This window comes from Apaloderma vittatum, unplaced genomic scaffold (assembly GCF_000703405.1).
Source record: "Apaloderma vittatum isolate BGI_N311 unplaced genomic scaffold, ASM70340v1 scaffold35330, whole genome shotgun sequence".
Lineage (NCBI taxonomy): Eukaryota > Metazoa > Chordata > Aves > Trogoniformes > Trogonidae > Apaloderma > Apaloderma vittatum.
This window is the reverse complement of record NW_009695659.1, coordinates 2,159-21,230: the sequence shown is the minus strand read 5'-3', so window position 1 is coordinate 21,230 and position 19,072 is coordinate 2,159. Positions and strand designations below refer to the sequence as shown.

The window sequence follows — 19,072 nt, the reverse complement described above, 5'->3', positions numbered from 1 at the left end:
AGAGCGTGGCTGTGTAGAGAACCACACAGCAGAACGCTCCCGTTTTAAAACTGAATATTCAAAGTTGCACCTTGGTACTTAAATCACATCACGACTTCATATGAGGAGAGAAAGGCCTGTATTATGTATTGAAACAAGAGAAAGTTTGAATTGTTTTTTTTAAAAGCAGAATTACTGTTCTTGGGCAGCATGCAGGAGTTTACAGAAAAGTTACATTTGGCAGCAGAAGCTGGTTAGTAGAATTAAAACAAACAACTCACCTGGGAAGATAAATTGTTGTCTATGCTGAATGTAGTAGGCAGCTTTTTTATACATATATTAAAAGAAAAAAAAAAAGAACAGCAAAAAAAATGACCAGGAGAAAAAAAAAAAACACAAACAAGTTAGCAGATCATCAGTAAGTGCCCCATGTGCATTCAATGAATTAGTCCCAACTCCCTGCTGGGAATCAGATTAGTGGATTATCAGCCTGCTCGAGGGGGTGAATTTCAGCACATGCAATTTTGGAAGACCTGAGGGATGACACTTACCTAACGAAAGCTATGTTACCAATAAGCAGATGGTCAGGTGGGAAAGCACCCTGTTCAGATTACAAGTGGCAGGAGCACATTTAGAGAACCCGGGGTGCTCAGGGGCAGGCCCGTGGAAGGCTCGTGCTTCGATGCTCCCTCACGTCTTCAGCTTTTCAGAGATGCACCCAGAGAAGCTGAAGCTTGGGAGCCATCTGCGTTTGCTTTATTTCAGTGAATTTGAGCAGTATGTCCTAATACAAAGTAGTTGCAGTAGAATCCTTGTACTAAACCGGCTCTGCTTCTGCTCCTTTTGAGTTAAGCTAGAATAGGAACTCTCACTCACAGATCAAAAGCTTGATGGGAAATACAGGGATGTTGAAGGCTAGAGGTAGCAGCTACTGAGTAGTGTGTGGCTTCATTCCCAGATCAAAGGAATTAAATTTATTCTCACTATGTAAATCTTTGCCCTTGTCAGAGATGCTTGCTGCTATCGACTTTGGTAAAGACTGCACATTTGGGTTCTTAATCTGTAAAGTATGTAGGGTAAATTCTTCTCCACCATACGTGTATGTTAATGGTTTAAAAAAGTGTGTTGATTGCAAAGTAATTCATTGCAGGTCTCATTTTTACATCTTGCTCTAGCAATCAACGTACTCATGATTTAAAGCCACTGGTGACCAAACACAGCAAGCAGCATGCATTTTACAAAACAACAAGAAAAAGGAGGAGAAAGAACACGATTTATTTATTTTAGTACTTTTTCTTTTCACCAAAGGAGAAAACAGAAAGAGCCAATCATTTAAGAAAGGTGCCAGGGTTCCTCAATCACCTGTCTCCTGCAAAGGTATCTTGTTGATACCACCTACAGAACTTGTCAGAGCAGATCATTTTCTTTTACCAGGTAACAAGACACACCTTCACACCCTGCTTAAGACACAACCATGTATTTGGAAATCTGCAGCTACCTACGAAGCCTTGGTCAGCCTCTGGCTGCACAGAGGCCTTTCTGATCTTGGCAGAGGTCTCCTGAAAAAGCTGAGTTTACCTGGGAAGTTGAACCGTCCGTCCCTCTGGCCCATCGGAGATGGGTTTGGGGGAGGTGTTGCACTGGGAGGGTTGGAAGACTGGAAAGGTGCTGGAGAAGATGGTGTGGATGAGGTTGTAGAAGAAGGATTACTGCTAGAGTCCAGATGATTTATTGCTGATGGATGATCCTGCAGAGCAAGGAAAGTCACTTGTGAGAAAACAACAACAAAAAAATAATTCCCCTCAGTGTTTACCAAGCCATAGAGAAAGGCAAGCTGTCCCTAGCTTCCATCATTGCACAGTTTTTCCATGTGAGTAGGCACCTGGAGCTGCGCACAACCTGTGTTTTACAAGGAGAAAAATGGCACGTATCGAAGCCTCCTTGCACAGTGAAAGCTCAGAGTGTGTTCTTGCTCCAGCCAGAGCAAGCCCTGCTGCCGCCCCTCCCTGCTGTAGCTCCGCAGTGACTCACAGACACAAGGCTCACTTCGGTCGCCACGTACCTTTTTAGTTAGTGCTTTGGGAAGAGTTCCAAACTGTGGTTCTGTTGGTCTGTCTACTGGATTGTTGATATCAGAAGGGACAGACTCTGTTCTTCTTATTTTTGTTACTGAAGAACAGGTTGGAGAAGGGAGAAGAAAGCTTTAATCAAACTTTTTATTCTTGCGATACCGACAATTACATTGAAATGCTACAAGTTCGTGGAAAATTACTTACTGGGAAGGAAAGATATTCTACAAGCAGGTGCCTCTTTAGTACATTTGTTGTGACATTTTAATCTGAAAGAGAAACATTACATGTTAAATAGCAACTTGTTCTTCCCAAAAAGAGGAAGCCTACCCTTAATTTGTAATTCTTATGCTAATCTCAGAGGGAGTTCTGGAATGCTCCGGGCCCCAAAGCAGCAGCATTCATATGAAGAATCTTATTATGTGTGTCATTAGGCTAATGAAAGCCATATACATATCTTAGCATCTGATTTATTTCTAACAGTTACCTTCACTGTCTCTCACCCAGCAACAGTGAAGCACTAAAATCTCAGCGTTGGGAACTAACAACCCAGACAGAGAAGCAAGAACTAAAATCCTTGCAGTTATTTAGGTATCCAGCTCCCGCTACAAGCTTTGCCCGCGATCAGGTAGGAAGCTTGGGGCAGGGAAATAAATGTGGTTCATCCATGTGTTGGGCTGCCAACCTGAAGTTGTGCCAAAGCATCCCTTTGCCAGGTCAGAAGCTGAGTGAAAAAATGATGCCACTGCTAAGAGCGTGTGACATCAAGAGGTACATGCTACCGGCCAGCTTTAGGGAATCAAATGCAAAGTTCTGAAAAATATCACTGTGTGCTCACCTGCAGTACTTACACTTCACCCCGAACATCATGCTTTTCTGACAGACTTGGCATATCTGAGATAACCAAGACTTTGTAGAGAACCTAAGTAGAGACAAGAGGGGAAAAATCATGTTAAGGAAAATGATGTAAAGGAACATTAACATGTGTAGGCAGTTATGGACAGGCTGTACTTCTTGAGCTCCTTGGGAAAAGGGGAAGTGGTGGTGTGGAAAAGACTTCTCACTTCTGATCAAAAGCACCTGCAAAGGGTGGCACCAGTTCTGCCGGCCTCTTGCTGGTTCTCCACTCTTGGAACAGGGCTGAGAGGTGCTCAGAGGCGTCTCTGACAAGGAGACAGGGCATGCATGAGCACACAGCTCTAGAAGGGCCTCAAAGCCGCAGGTCAGCACCTGCAGGTGTGAAGCCTCATGCAGCCAAAGAACACTTCTTTTCATAAAAACCCTCAAGCTGGAATTGAGCTTCACCTCAGCAATCAAGCAAGTGCTCTGGCAGGCAGCAGCCAGCCCGCACCCCAAGTGCGGATCCAGCCCGTGAGCGGGGCTCCCGCTCAGCCGCTGGTGTCCCTCGTCAGGACATGCCATGTGCTGCTGGCTGCATTCACCGGAGTATCTCTGTAGAACTGGGACCCAGTTCATGGTGGGTGTGTGGTGGTGGGACTGTTATCCTTTTTACCAGAAAATTGAACAGAGAGGTTCGTTTGGCGTTAGAACTGGCTGGGGTCCAGTTTTGGCTTGGATTTGGGCAGGGGAGATGCAGGAAGCTACATGGAAGGAAAAGGGAAATATGTGCCCTTTCCACGTAGGGAGGGAGGAGCAGCTTCCCTCTCATTTGTAGCAGTGGAAGTGTTTTAGCAAAGGCTTTGTTACGCATCTGGCATGCTTGGTCCCGTTGCCCCACACACGACATCGCTACTGCTGGTAGGCAGGTCATTATGGAATCACCAGTCAATCAGCTTTGCAGAAAGGATTTCAAGTGCATATATTAAAAATAAGTGAAGCTGAAATACGTAATTTAGGCTGAACTTGGCAAATGGGGCACCCAGCCCAAACTTCAAACCCGTCTTAAGCGCCGTGACTGCTACCAACACAGAAAATGGGGCACTGGCCTGGCCTGCCCCTTCAGTTCTTGGCCCGGGTCTCCCGCAGCCCGCGTCACTCACCTGTGCGTTACAGCTAAGCCAAAGTCTCTTCGTACCATTTGAGGGGATCCTTGGGAGAGTTCTGATGGGGAACAAAAGGATGTTTTAGGGAAGCGTGCTTACCAGTGTTAGACAGACACAAAGCGATCGCTGTCACAGACGGGCTGGTAGCCACGCCTCTGTTAGCAGCACAGCTGGGACTGGCTTGCCTTCTGCTGTGAGGTTACTACCAGGTGCTGCTCTTTAATTTGTTGTCATATGGAGGCAGTGTGAGATAAGACTTGGTGGTGGAAGAGTATTTCTTCCTTCTTTTTGTTCCATCATTATGTTTTACATTCAGGGATGGAGGAACTCCACCTGATTAGGTGCAGGCCATTCTTAAAGTGGAAAGTCAGACTTTACTCCTAATTGCTTTACAACAAATACCATCACTGGTTTTCACGCAGTGTCAGTAGACTTCAGAATACTCATTTACACTGAAAATTATTATCTCCATTTTATAAACAGAGCTAGTGTGACCCAGAATAGAAAGATTTATGTGAGATCACTTAGCTAGCTGGCAGGTGCAGAAAGGGAGACACAGCCTTCAAGATGCCAGTCCAGCACTCCAGTGGTTATACCACATAACTTCCTAAAAACTCCCAAATACTAAGATTCTGGCATATTTCCTGAACTATATCTATAGCCATATTGCAGATCTGGAGAAAACTCAAACCCACAAGTATCAACACAGCTTCAAGGCCGGACACTGTCAATGCTTACAAAAAGCCAGTCTCTTTATTTGACCCTAGATGGCACTAGATTCTTTTTTTTCATTATTCCAGTGAACTTTTAAAGGCATCTGTGGTCTTCAGCATCTTAGAATAGGCTGGAATAACTAGTTACTTCTCCAAGCAATACTGCTGATCTAGTGTGGCCGTACAAACGTACAGTCATCCGAATTACTCACAATACAACAGACGGCTAAATCCTTACTGGAGAGTCCTAATGAATATAATAACAAAATTTGGAATTGAATGGGACTTAAAAGAGTCTACATTATAGATTCTAAACCAGACGATATGAGTATATAGAAGCACCAAAATTCCTCACTTCTGTTTGAATTTATTCTAATGCCTTTTTTACTTATTGCATAAATTGTATCACTCTCCACAGACAAATGCTCAGATTTCTGCTTGCATTTTCATTTTACAATTTTCTTTCTATGCTTTTTCACTTCTGAAAATAATTCCTGGGATTTTTGTTCTGAACTAGTTATTTCTAGTACCAAGTGGCATCAGTAACAGCTGCCTGAAGCCACAGACAAGCATTTACACCTAAACCCCTTGCTTTGACCCTTTAAACATCAGCATTCTTTTTCCTTGCTTTTGCCCTCTGAAAAAAAACCAAGTACAAAAAAGATCACATAAACATCCTGCAGTTCTCCAGGAGGCCAAGCTCCTGTTAGAGTTAGCAGAAACTCTGGGGTAGAAGGCCCTGTTGAGGACCTCCCGAGGTTGCACAGTGGTGGTGAACCGTTGACCAGGACAGGTTCCTCTCTCTCAGCAATGAAATGAAGACAGCCCCGTAAAAATCTCTTACCGAACCTAGAGGAAAAAAAAAATGTTTTTAGACTTTCATACTCATGTGACAGGATACACACTTGGCTAGAGCAGAAACTCTTTCCTGCAGCGTTTGATGTCAGGTTTACAAACATCTCTGGGTTTGTACAGGTTCCTGAAGTTGCTGTGTAGCCAATGTTTTCCTGCCTACAGATGGTAGTCTTTGCTGTGCCTGCTGCAGAATTTGGATGCTGACCTAAGTCTCTGTGGTAGGGATAGCCCAAGTCTTTGGAAAGCAGAGTTCTTTCCCAGTTTTAACTATCAGTTAAATGTTAGAGCAATACCTTCCACCTACTCAGAACAAAAGCGCATCTCAAAGCCTGGATCAGTCCAAAGAAAGGTGCAGCCCAAGACCATTTGTCTTGTTATGGAGATATAGTTGTCTATACTGTAATAAATGTGTTTTAAAGCTCACACTAGCAGCTAAAATACATTGCAAGATAAACACATAAAAAGATAGTGGCCACCTGAACTATGAAGAACATTTAAGGACAGAAAAGTATTCTAGTACATGGAATTGGCTACTAGATGCTTGACAAAAACTGGTTGGTGCCCTTTAATAGCAGCAACCATTCCAACCTCCCCAGCAGGTGCAATTTCAGATAAACTCAAATAAATTTCAAGTAAAGTACACTATTAACAAGCAGATTTCATGGATATCTTAGAATAACCTGATGCAGATTCTCAGGCTACAGTGAATCCATGACAACAGGGCAACTGGACACCAGCTCTTTCAGAGTCAGAGCTGGAGCACGGAAAGCCCTTTGGTATGACCACAGCCCACCAGTGCCCGTGGGGAAGGGGGGAAGTGTCACACTTACTTTATTGGAGGAACTTCATCTATCCTGTTTCCCAACTGTGATTCATGGGACTTGCTCCTTGTGAGGGTTGGAAAGTTAGGTAGCAGCTGAAAAACCTTCCGGCAAGGAGGAGGAGGAGTCCGTGGTGGCTTCAACTTATGCCTCCTCTTGGCTTGAGGAGTGGTTGGGGGAGTGATGGTGATGCTGTGAGGAGTCCTTGGCGTCAGCCTGCCACTGTGTGCAGGGAATGCAAAAGGGTCCAGGAGGTTTTCTGCATAGATAGAAGGTCCATGACTCGAGGCAAGAGAATCTGAAGATGGGATCGTAGATACGGACACGGACCGTGCCTGCTGGCTGTTGCCCTTGGGCAGGTGCAGGGCAGAGGGAGTCCAGGGGAGAGCAGAGGAGCAGGGGGACTCGGTCGTGGTTGCAGAGCTGTTCTCTCGGCGTGCCTCAGGAAGATTCATGAGCACATCATCTTTCAACTCCCCGCCTGTTCACCAACCATAGCAATGTTAGTGGCTGATTAACAACACTTACACTCACGCTCCTTGAGGCTACACGGTGGGGTTTTTCCCCTGCTTTGCACCTAGCCAAGGTACAAACCTAGCTTCTCCTCCCCTAACACTGATCAGCCAAAGTAACCTTGAGAATGGCAGTAACTACCTTTCTTTCCTGGAACTTCTAAATACCACTTAAACCAAGAAAGACCATTAGAATGGAAATAAGGAGTATATAGGAGGTCCTGATACCCATTTGGCAACTTTTCTCACTCTCAGGCGTGTAACCAGTGCATAGAACTCACCGGACACCTGGCACTGCACGGTCCCTCACAGGCAGCAGCAGCAGCACTCGGCACTGAGCTGCGGTGCTTGTATCAGCCAGAGCTGGGGCAGGGACAGACAGCTGGACAAAAAGACAACTGTCCTGTTGACCAGTCAGTGTTTGAAAACAGATCACAAATGCGGATTTTAAAAAATGCCATTTCATTATACAAAGTGAATGCTATAACTTCTGAACAACGGCTGGTTTTGCCACAGCGTGGATGGGAAATATTTGACAACCTGGGACAAGAAAGATTAGAAAAAAGGAAATATGGACCTGAGCTGTTTGCTGACATTTCCATTAACTAATCTTTGTGTTTTGCGAATGATATGAACTGTCATAATACCAACAGGAAACGTCACCTTTCAGTGACAGATTGATAATTGCTATAAAGAAAGAACTGATGCACGTTAGTACCAGTAGGGCATGAGAAACGCTCTCGTACAAACAGATTTTAGAGTGCCTTTGGAAGTGGCCTGGGGAAGGTGACGGGGAAGGAACACTGTGGGAATCAATCTTGAGCCTGACTGCTCTTAACTAACTTGGTCAGATCCATTTGCATGCTGGACACATGCATTCCTAATTACACAGTACCCTTCCGTCTGTAATTTCAAGGTAAATCAGGGTTCTTTCTAGCTCTTGAATCTGTTGTTGCAATTTGGCTAATGATTCACAGAATTCTAGCAAAGAAAAATAGCAGGAGGCAAGCAGTTTTAAAGAGAAGTGAAGCAGGTGGCACACTACAAGCTGCACAGTGATGAAGGGCTGTCAGAGCAATGTTTTTCTCTTCCAAAGCATTGAGCTGAACAATACTTGGGCTTCTAAACAAAGTAATGCCAAACTGTATTACACTTTCTCTCTGAGCTGGTGATATTTATTAGGTCAAGGATATGTGCACAGAATGCTGGTGCATTAGACACAACTCTGAACAGAGAGGGAATAAGGATATAGTCTATTGTGTGGGACAGGACATTTCTTCATGCATTTATTTCCATTTATTTCTTTATGTGACATGCTGTCAAAACCATAGCTCTGCGTGCATTTGATCACTGCCACTCCATGCGCATCCAAGAGCCATAATCTGATACCAGTTACAGAATATACCCAAAGGCACTGCCTAGAGGTTTTTGCACGGTGTCTCATACGAAAGGAAGCGTTTGGCGTTTGAGTTGCAGAGAAACTAATTCCTTAGAACAACAAGGCAGTCTGTACCTGATTCAGTCACCTTCCGTAAGCAGCTCAGTGCCCCATTGAGTCGGGAGCACTCCTCATCTCTGGCACCACATCTCTTCATTGTTTCTTTCACCTTTGACTCATTCATTTCTAGTAAGGCATCTAAGGTTAGCTCCTCTGGTATCCTCTGCAGAAAAACAAGACAATACTTCTTTGTTGAATATACATATAGAAATAGGACTGTCACTTGTTATTCTGATGTACTTTCAATAGTAGCCACTGTCTCACCGCCTGGTCTGAATCATGATCTGCTCATTTTGGTAGAGCATCTCTCTTAAGGACCACCGGGTCAGTAACAGCCGGGCAGCGGATCTCAGCAGCGCTCACCAGCTGCTTTCTCTCCTCCCCACATCATGAGAGACCAGGCCTACGCTTGAGCGTGCTCTGTATCACTAGGATGTTACGGTCTTTCTCTGGTGTTTAAGTTAAGATTCAAAGTGATTGAAATATTCTTCTCTCCTTGTAGAAAGCTTTCCCTCAGTATTTTTGAAAAGCTACTAATGAAAGCTTAACTTTTTCATTAAAAATACCAGTCAGAAACAAAACAGGCCTAAAACCTGAAAAAATGTGAGATAAAGATGTTTGGCTTTTCAGTAGGGAAGTGAAAAGTAAAAACAGTGAGGAAAATTACTTCTTTTGTTAAACAAAAAGAAATGTTTTGACAAAGAGATAGCAACCTCCTCCTCAGGCAATTTTTCCTTCATTAGAGAACTAGCCTTGCCCATATCTTGCTTGGAAAGATATCTTTGCAGAACTCCTTGTACCTCCTTAATACAGCAAAGCCCCCGAACTGACAAGGTTCAGATTAGGCAGACACAAAAGATACAAGAGACTGGAAGGCATGAAATGATCTGGTATTTCCTGACACCGAATTGAGCTGTGTCGCCTCTCTCCTCCCCCATTCAAATGTTTCCAGTGTAAGTCTGCAGCAATTGTGGTTAATAAACAAAACCAGGATATTTAGCCCAGATACCCAGGAATTTCCCTGAAAGTTTTGCCTAAACAAACCTCACTGCTGCCTACTCTCACAATGAGATCACGAATTTCACAATATTTGGCCTCTATCCTAAAGTTTCAGCTCCTGGGATCAAGCTACATAAAAGAGTTTCAAATTTTATTTTCAGGGGAAGCTCAAAAGTTGTTTCTCACTGTTTGAAGAAACAAAAAGCTTGAAATCCTCTAGATTCTCAAACTCTGCTTCCAACAAGAAATCAAATTTTAATGTTGTTGAATGTCCTCTAACAATTGCATCTTTCTTAATTCAGACTCATGACTTTGAGATCTGACGCATGACTTTGGATTTAACTGTGACAGTGCTAGAACCACGCACAATCTTTGGATCTTTGTAGGTGGTAACACAAGGAGTAATCACGTAGTTTCCATTTTTAGTCACTGTTGCATGGAACAAAGGAAAAGAATAAATGAAGAAAGGGCAGAAGTCTAAGAAATGCATCCTGCATCTTGTGTCACGTGCCCTGAACCGGATGAAACACAAAACACAGCCAACTCAAGGAGAGGCCAAGAATTTAAATGAGCAGTGAGCACGTAGTAGGAGCCAGACTTCCACGAAGTTTGGGTAAATTTTCTTGTTCTTCTATATTAATCTTACCAGAATAACAAAAGCACGGCTATCTCAGCTGACGTTGGGCATTATTATTCATTTTTCTGCACACCTGCATCACCACACGCAGGAGTAAGACTGCCCCCAAAAAGCTGGTTCCTGAATGACTTCCGCTTGGATAAAACGCAGGAAGCACAACAACTCCAGTGAGAACAGTGCAAAATCTGCCCTCCTCAGATTGCTAACCTGGTGTTACACTCCAAAGGACAAAAAACCCCAAGGGTTCAGATCATCGGAGTTGAAACTGGCAGGGGTTTCCACCACTCAGATATTCCAGTAAATGAACCAGTACAGGTTGGCTCACACAGAGCCTCAGCCAAGCTGGGCTGAAAACAACAGAATTAAACCGAGTCTTTCTTACAGCTTGTTATTTCCCTGGCAGCCCCCAAATTCCTCTCCCCTGCACGCAGGCGGGCAGTTCACAGAAGCATCTTTGTTCGGTGGTATCACAAGGGTGGTTCTGCGACGCAGGACGTCAGCCTCGGAGCGACACAAGCAGCTCTAAAAGGGGCAGCGACTGGGGGCAAACACAGAGCGAGTTTTGGCATAAAACAGAAGGAGGTTTCCTACACCACCACAGGTGCCCCTGGGCTCTGAGGCAAGGAAACTAACGTTTCCCCGTTGAGCATAAGGGAAAGCCAACGTCTCTTACAAAACCATTCATCCCACTTCATGCTTTTACACGGTCTTAAGAGTAAGTAGGATTAGAGTGATGTCATTCTGGAATTGTCTTACATCGTCTAACATTCCTCACCCCCATCACTCCCCACCAAGAAAACAACGCAGGTTACGTAGCCGCTGTTTGAAGCAGCGTCACTCTAGGTCCCAGTATAAGCTACCAAGTGAAGTTACAACACAAATGTAACCAGTAACTTACCAGAGCTATTAGTAAGTCAATCAGTAAAGTGGAAAAGACTACAACTTCCTTGTCACCACAAGTTCTTTTAAAAATCACAAAGCATCCCAAACTCTTGAGCCTGTTAGGGCATTTCTTCCTTGGTCTCACCCATCTGCAGGACATGATCACGTCAGAGGGTTGAGGACCCCTAAGCTGACCAGTTCCACTTCCTTTAGGCAGCTCTGCGCTTTGCACCTCGACCTGTGGCCTGCCATGAGAATCACAGAATCCTAGAATGGCCTAGGCTGGAAGGGACCTTAGAGATCATCTAGTCCAACCTCCCTGTTTTGGGCAGGGACGCCACCTCTCGACTAGACCAGGCAACACATGGGGACCGAGTGGGAATCGAACCCACGACCTCGGTGTTGGTCCTTGTTGCCAGCACCGCACTCAAACCACTGAGCTAACCAGCTACGAGTGTTCACACAAGGCAGAGCTGGGCAGCAAAGGGCAGCCCCGGCTCTTCTCTGCGAGCTTTGCTCTGCACCCCCGGGGCAATCTCACGCAGATGCTCGCCCTGCCGAGGGATCCACTCTGCCACTGGCTTCCCTCCTTCCTGGGCCTGCACATAAAGTCCAGTCTAGGCTTTTTGGTCAATAGTTTAATTTTAGAAGGCCAGAATAACAAGTTGTAGGAAAGTATAAGTACAGAAAAGGAGATTATATTTAAACAATCCCAATGACCTTGAGCTGGGAGAGCTCAGACTTTCTGAACCTGCTGCCAGCCCCCATGACACGCGACAAAAGAAATAAGCCTTAAAAGGGGGAGGAGGGAGGGGCAGTAAGAGGCTTTCTTTAAACAGCCACTCATGTGCTGCACATATGTGGTGGCTTAACCTAAAACTGGGCAACCCGATCCCTGTAAGATTGGCCTGATATGATTTAGCTCTGTGTTAGCCCACCAGTCAGTGCGACAGTGATGAGGGTCACTAGTGCAAGACGGCTCTCGAAACAGGTTCAGTGGCTGCTCATGCTCTGGCTCAGCTGTTCAGTTGCCCTGGCAGTGTCCATCCCAGAGAAGCACGGAGGAGTGGGCTCCAAGAGGAGTGCAAGTGCAATTCTGAGCCTTGCAAAGGGGCTACTCCCCATCTTCAGGACTGAGGGTGAGAAATGTGGGTCCACCAGACCTCTCTTTAGAGCCGAGCTAAGCACCATCTCCCTGGGCACACCTTGCCTTAACTAGAGAAAAAACAAGGTCAGATTTAAAAAAAGAAAAAAGAGGCAAAACTTGCTCTCAATCTATCAGCACCACAGAACTGACAGCAAAATCCAAAGCTTTACTCATCGCACAGTGTACAGCAGAAGCGATGCTAGAAAGCCCAAACCAAGAAATTATTCCTCTCTACAACAGGTAATGCTTTTCTAGAAAGCCCTCCTGCTTATCAGACATACAGACTGTGCACTTCATGCTACACACGTTTAAAACAGAGAAAAGTAAATCACAGCATGTTCAAGAAGCCATCCAAAGGTTAGCCTCAATTAGTCAGGGTGAAGAGTTCACAATAGCGTAAGAAGGTCTTTAATCTTGTCTGGTGTCCAACTTAAATCCCCGAAACATGGCAAAAATGCTGGTATCTAACACAGCGGATGGGTTATTTTTGGTAAAGATTCCTCCCTGCAGATAAGCCTACAGTGCTAATGCTGCTGCTAGCTCTCTGCAGAATCCTTCTGACCTGCTCCTTGACTTAGTAGACACGGCTCCTCCTACGAAGCTGGACAGTTGTCAAGGCTCCAAATGCCTCCTCTTAAATCAATACATTCCCTCACCAGCCACCCTCCCGTAAAGCAGCAGATGCTAGGGGAGAAAGCCCATTACATAAGGTGCTTAAATTCCCACTGATAGCTCCAAGCAAAGCATGTAAGGATGCTCTTAAGAACATCTTGTGCCTGTTAGCTGTTGTTTAGCTCTGGTTTTCTGGTGGCAAGTGAAGAAGGTACTGAAAAATTGTGGTGTTATTGAATTTCTGGAGATTTTATAGGCATTCCGGAAAGCCTCTCACATGAAACTTCTGGCTTGCACTAAGCTGTGAGCATATACAGGCAATGGTTTCACACAGCATCTCCCCCTTCATTGTTTCACCTCTCTCAGAGCAGGCGGGATGGGAAGGAGCTGACAGTCTCAGAGCATCCATCCCCATTCACTTTGCTCTCCTGGACAGGATAGCTGCTGTCACTTGCTATTTTTCTGTAGGAAGACCAGTGTGGCTGTTGCAGATCCTGCGAGGCAGCGTGAGCCTCGTGCTGACCTCAAACCATGAATGATTCACAGTAATCAAGGGGCACCTGGACCCCTTGGCAGGGGTAGAGAGTATTTTCCAAGAGCTGTTTACACTGGGGAGGGGCTTTCAGCTGGAACATAGTGATGGAGTTTTAGATCCAGGAAGCCTGCAGGACAGAGTTAATTTGCATACACACAATTAGCACATTCAGGATCTCTGCTATCTGGCAGTCCAGTCAGAGCTTCTGCTGCCAGACCCATGGAAATCCCCAGCAAACAGCCATCCTCACAGCCTGGTCGTGCAGATACGCTGACAGAAAAAGATGAGAGGATACAGCTGTGGAAACCCGATAGGCTTAGGCAGATCTGCCTCTTCTAGCCCCTCACCCCTAGCAAGGATGCACACACGTAAACCCCACACTTCTCTGACAACTGACCAGCACAACCTGCGGCGGGCTGAGTCCCAGTCCATCCACGCAGAGCCACCCGCCCTGGTCCCACAGGACCGGCCCCAGGGCAATGCCTCATCCTCTACAGGTTTTCACAGGGGCAGCAGGAGACCCTTGGCAGACAACACCTACTCAAGGCACAAGCTTTTCCTGCGCTGCCCCAGCTTGCTCAGTAACTACGCTCCACCCTTTACAAGAAAGTAGGTCTTTGGGATAACTGCTAAATAGGGAACAAGACAAGTTTCACAAGCAAACGGGAGGTATTACAAAAGTATATATACATTAGGAGTCAAATGCATTCCCCAAATGGCACAGCCATAAACCAGACCCAACCACAGCAGTGCTTCATCTGCTCCCACGTAGTCTCCCTGGTGGCAAAGTTCTGCTTATAGCCTGCAATCACTGGGGCAGGATTTGCCCCTCCCTGTGCGTGACAGTTATCTACTCTAAAAACAGCTTCCCAAACTTGATTGACTGGAACCCCTGCTACGTGGTGAGCAGGGCTGGTTCAGGCATGTTTCAGAAGATGATAAGGAGGTGACTACGTTCTTAAGTTACTTTTTAGGACAGTGACAAGTTAAGATGCGGGAAGAAATATAATAGTTGCGTTTCTCGGAAGGACAATGCTAAAGGCAGAGAGGACTTCTTCCTGTGCTAAAGAAAATAAGCCAATGGAGATATTTTTAAACTCTTCGGTAGACATTCCCAACAACTCACTAAGTAGCCCTGCAAGAGACTTCTGTCAGCCTAGGAGTGGAGCCAGCACTCTGTTCACATTCTCCTGCCCTCCCACTCCCCCTCAGCTCCTTTTACCCACTGGAGACAACTACACAGCTTAAATCTGTCTTTTGTCTGGACAGTTCCTTGTCCTGTCTTTTCTGAATTGAAATATCTCTCTTCTCAGTTTCAGTACACCATCTTTAATCATTTATGCATCATTCTTGGTATCAAACTACATGTAGGCAGTGCTAATCAATCTCCAGGACTCCTAGCCAAAAACAAGGACTCCAGCATTTCCTAGAAATACACTTAAAAAGACAATTACAGAACAATATTAGCCCAGCTCCAAAGCGGAGCCTGCTCCACACTAGCCACCATTTTCTGCGATAAAAATCTGTCTGGCAACTGATTAGACGAAAAATAACAAAGAAACAGAAATAGCAGGAGTTGGGGTGGGGGTTCAAAGTTTCCTTACCCCTCAGAATTAAGTACTCACAGAGAACAAACAGGATCACAAACTCCAAGCTTGCATTCACCACCTACCTCCAGGTCTGCTAGGTCCCCACAGAACAGCCCTTTCACTCTGCGCAGCATGACCGGCTCACTGTTATCCATGTTCACAGGAGTTTTAGCTGTTGCCCAACGCCATAAACAGTGCATTGTTATTACTATAATCTCTTCCAGAACTAAAGGATTTTACAAGCAGTCATTATTCTTGTTTTAAACATAGGTTTTCAAAGAAAGAAAGGAGCCTGACAACGAGACAACAATTACAACAGCGAGAGCTTTCAAGCTTCACAATGTCTAGAGCAAGTCACTGAGCAAAAATAGTCTTCACTCCAGACTAGAGGGAGTCAGCAGATATTCTAAGTAAGAGCTGGTGCTCTATTTCTGACAGGAGAGCCTGGGAGCTTCTGTGCTTCCCTGCACGGCAGCTTTATTTGGGAGAGGACTCGGGGGAGAAAAGGGAGGGGGGGAGAGAGAGAGAGAGAGAAAAGGAGCATTGTTTCTCTCACCGCTAAGCTACAAAACTGCTTGCACTTAGGCTGTTTTTCAAAGGTGTTATGTCACAGATTAGCACAATCTTGAAATACTCCCTTCAGCAACAGCAGAAATGGAAGGGGAGTCAGAACAACTTAAAAAAGCAAAACCCGTGAGGTGAGGCTTTTCTCCCGATTTGTCCGTGACAAGCAGCAGGCCACAGGGAGAGCCCTCTGCCTGCGCACACCTCCGGCACTGTACCTACGCTCAGATCTTGGAGGTGGCCAGGGAAAGGCTCTGCTGCAGCTGTTCTCCAAGGCTCTACAGGTACTCAGCAACTTCTCCAACTAGTCTCAGAACCTGGAAGTCTCCAGAAGCCAGGGCTGCGTGCCTGCCATGAATACATGATTACATTTGTGGAGTTTTCCTTCTCTCTGAAGTAGTCTTTGGAAGGATTAAGAAGGAAATCCAGTATGACTATTTCAGTTTTACAGTGAGCTAGAGAGGGGAAGTCATTCCCCAACATCTTGTACACCAGCCCCAGAACTAGGTACAGGACTCGAGTGTCCTCGTTTTCATTGTCTGACCTACTCAGCCGTCTCTTTAAATGCTCCCTAACCACTTCTCTCCCCAGTCATGTAACAGGCAGTGTGCATAAAGCTAAGGGAGACCACTAGATATTTCTTAATAACTAATCTATTAAAGCTCCTTCTGTCAGGGATTTCCATTCTGAAAGCACTCGGCTGAAATGCAGTTTGCACGCTGTATGAAAGCTAGGCAACAGCAGCAATGATCCCACCATACCTGTAACGTTTCTGAAAGACAACTCACAACAATCATCTCCCCTGCACCGTCTGCTGATGTCCATGCTACAATCACCAACAGTGGCACATTGCTATTTTCTAAGCAAATAACAGGACAAAAAACCCCAACCTTGCAAGAACAGAGCAATTAGTTTATTAGCCCAGCTATTTCCATTTCCCCTAAATTACAGCCTGTTCCAGCAGATCTACTCAAAAATAATTCTAATGACCCAACGGATGTTGCAGTTCTCCTGTACAGCTGATATAAATGCTAGAGAAGCTGTCTGGAGCTGTGTGGAATTGATGCAGAACTTTTAAAAAATAGCATACATTCGGAATCACAGAGGGATTTAAATGCTTCATACACCTCTTATGTTTCTGTCCCAGAGAACAGAAGGAAGGGAGTTCATTAAATTGGTCAGTGCTTGGGAGGGGGTGGCAAGGAAAATGTTCTCCTCCTGCTTTAGAGCAAACCCGAATTCGTTCACCTTCTCAGTGACCACACACACGGAAGGGGCTGTTCGCTCCCTGAATTAGCAGGATGTGGCAGATTTGAACTGTCCACCTCCCTCCCCCCTTCTCTTCACCTCTTCCCTTCCCCCAGTTCTGCAGGCATCACAAAGGATTTTGAAAAGAGCTTCAGAGACATTCTTTGAGGCTCAGGCAATTCCAGTAACCGTAGAAACCAACAATAGTCGGGAGCTTGGCAGTTTGACCGCAGCAACCGGCCGCTTTCTGTTCTCTCGTTCTCACTGCTGCACCTTCAGCCGTGCTACTCAAAGCCCTGCTGGGCTGGAAGGCAACATCCAGCATCACTTTCAAAATAAAGAGTAGTAAAAAAGGAAACAACTCGGTCCTGAACTGCTCTGATGTCACCGGTCTGCCTAGTTAGAACAGGACCAAGCTGGAATAACTTCTATGAAAAATTGCTGAACTTTCCACTCAGGCAGCTTTCTGCTGGAGTCAGAAGAGAGTTTTGGCTTGTCTAAGGTTCAAAGGAAACTGAATGAGAACACTGTGATCTGGCCTGCAGAGCCAAAAAAATGGAAGAAGAATGGAAAACTCCTTGTCTGCTCTGCTTAGCCATCAATGGCCTAAGCTCTCTTACATTGCCATTAGTATCACACAGAACTGAAGCGTCCCCAGTCCAGACCAGCATGGCTAAGTCCTACCCAGTCCAGACCAGCAGCAACAGCTTGATGGTAGTGCCCTGCAGTCCCGGAGTGCCCAGTAACCACCTGAACACAGCTGGGATCTCGGGCTCCTCTTCAAAAGAAAGAAAAATGTCAGAGCCAGGAGCAGGGGGCCTTGGCTTGTCTGATCATTTCTGATTCCAGCAGAAGTGCCAGATCATTCGGTGCAGTAAAGAGGCTTCCAGTGATTTGCATGTTAAGAATTAAACTGTAAAGATCAGAAGCAGCGCTGGTCTGCGAATGTTACCAGCTGATGCTGGCCACCACACACACCACCACAGGAGAGTTATTCATTCCATTCTTTTATACTGATGCAGTGCTCTTTGGTGTCAGTTTAATCCAGAGACTTTACTTATGGAGGAACTCTCTTGGTTTTGAGCAAAAACTCCCACTCAGTGAAAATCCAAATCAAAATCCCCCTGCTCATTACTGGGGTTGTGGTCCGCTTGATTTCATAGTTAGGAGTGCTGTGTGAGGCTACACAATTTCAAAACCATCGGTCTGGGATGAACTTGGAAACTCTGACCCTTTTTGCTAGTCTAAGTTTAGAGGGACACAGTGCTATTGACTATTTTTGGATCTTCACTAATTTATAATTGTGGCATGTATTCTTTTAGAAACAAATAGGCTGTAACAACATTTTCGTCCATTTGTTGCGTCGCTGCACAAAACTGTAACTCTTGGTTCTGCTTCGGCTAGTACTGGACACAGCATGTAGTGTGGTACAGTATTATTATCTAAAACGTAGTAAGCAATTAAGTTATGGCGTCACGCTCAGAGCTGGCAGGCAGAATGAGAGCAGGCCCTGGTAATGCAAGAGCTTTGTCTCACACCAAGCAATAGGTATGAGACTGCTTTAAACGATGTTAGGAGAAGATCTCTACTGTCTCTGGGAGGAGGACAAAGGGGAGGGTTTCAGCACTCCTGCTGCTTCTGGGAGAAGTGCTCTTTCCACAAAAAGACCCTCTGCACAGAGGGTAGGCACAGACCCCTACCTTGCCTGAAAGTAGGTTCAGGAAACTAACTTAAACCCAGCAGGCAGCTGGGAATGTTGAGAATGTCTTGAAAGGGCAGGAAGGTTCTGTGCTGAGAGTCGTTTTCTTAGTCTGGAGGAGGCTGAGGGGAGATCTTGTTGCTCTCTACCACTACCTGACAGAAGGGTGTAGCAAGGTGGGGTCAGTCTCCTCTACTGAGTAACAAGTGACAGGATGAGAGGAAACAGGCTCAGGTTGTGTCAGGGGAAGTTTAGATTGGATATTAGGAAACATTTTGTTATTGTAAGAGTGGTAAGGCATTGGAGCAGGCTGCCCAGGGCAGTGATGGAGTCCCTGTACCTGGAGGTGTTCAAAAACTGTGCAGATGTAGCACTTCAGGACGTGGTTTAGTGATCATCGCGGTGTTGGGTTGACAGTCGTACTTGATCATCTCACAGGTCTTTTCCAACTTTAATGAGTCTGTGATTTTCCCCTTACCTGTACAACTTCTTTCCTCACATTGACAATGTCTAACCAGTCATTGAATCTTGGGTAGCTGTTGAGCTCTGCTGTCCTGTCGTTCAGGGGCACGCTCAGCTTACACTGCCGTTGTCTGTGGATGTAGTCAATCAGTTTCACCTGTTGGGATCCAGAAAGTAAAGAGTAAGTTCCTGGGAATATGCTGTCACCTCCCTGAGCATTGTTTGTGCAGCACTCAGCCAAAGGGGAT

At 45.5% G+C, this 19,072-nt stretch overlaps 1 protein-coding gene across 1 annotated transcript in view; it reads right to left on the bottom strand.

Annotated features, from left to right (window-relative positions):
• The window catches only part of KSR1 (kinase suppressor of ras 1), a gene marked incomplete at its 3' end in the record, with an annotated part of 21,108 nt that extends 2,123 nt beyond the window's left edge, over nt 1-18,985 (bottom strand). The window contains exons 1-10 of the mRNA XM_009872060.1: nt 18,841-18,985; nt 8,466-8,613; nt 6,450-6,921; nt 5,609-5,613; nt 4,049-4,109; nt 2,887-2,970; nt 2,256-2,317; nt 2,042-2,148; nt 1,558-1,726; nt 261-302 (exon numbers count right to left, since the gene is read on the bottom strand). Of these exons, the coding sequence (XP_009870362.1) occupies nt 261-302; nt 1,558-1,726; nt 2,042-2,148; nt 2,256-2,317; nt 2,887-2,970; nt 4,049-4,109; nt 5,609-5,613; nt 6,450-6,921; nt 8,466-8,574 (1,111 nt within the window). The remainder of the gene's footprint in view (nt 1-260; nt 303-1,557; nt 1,727-2,041; nt 2,149-2,255; nt 2,318-2,886; nt 2,971-4,048; nt 4,110-5,608; nt 5,614-6,449; nt 6,922-8,465; nt 8,614-18,840) is intronic.
• Between the last annotated feature and the right edge of the window lie 87 nt (nt 18,986-19,072).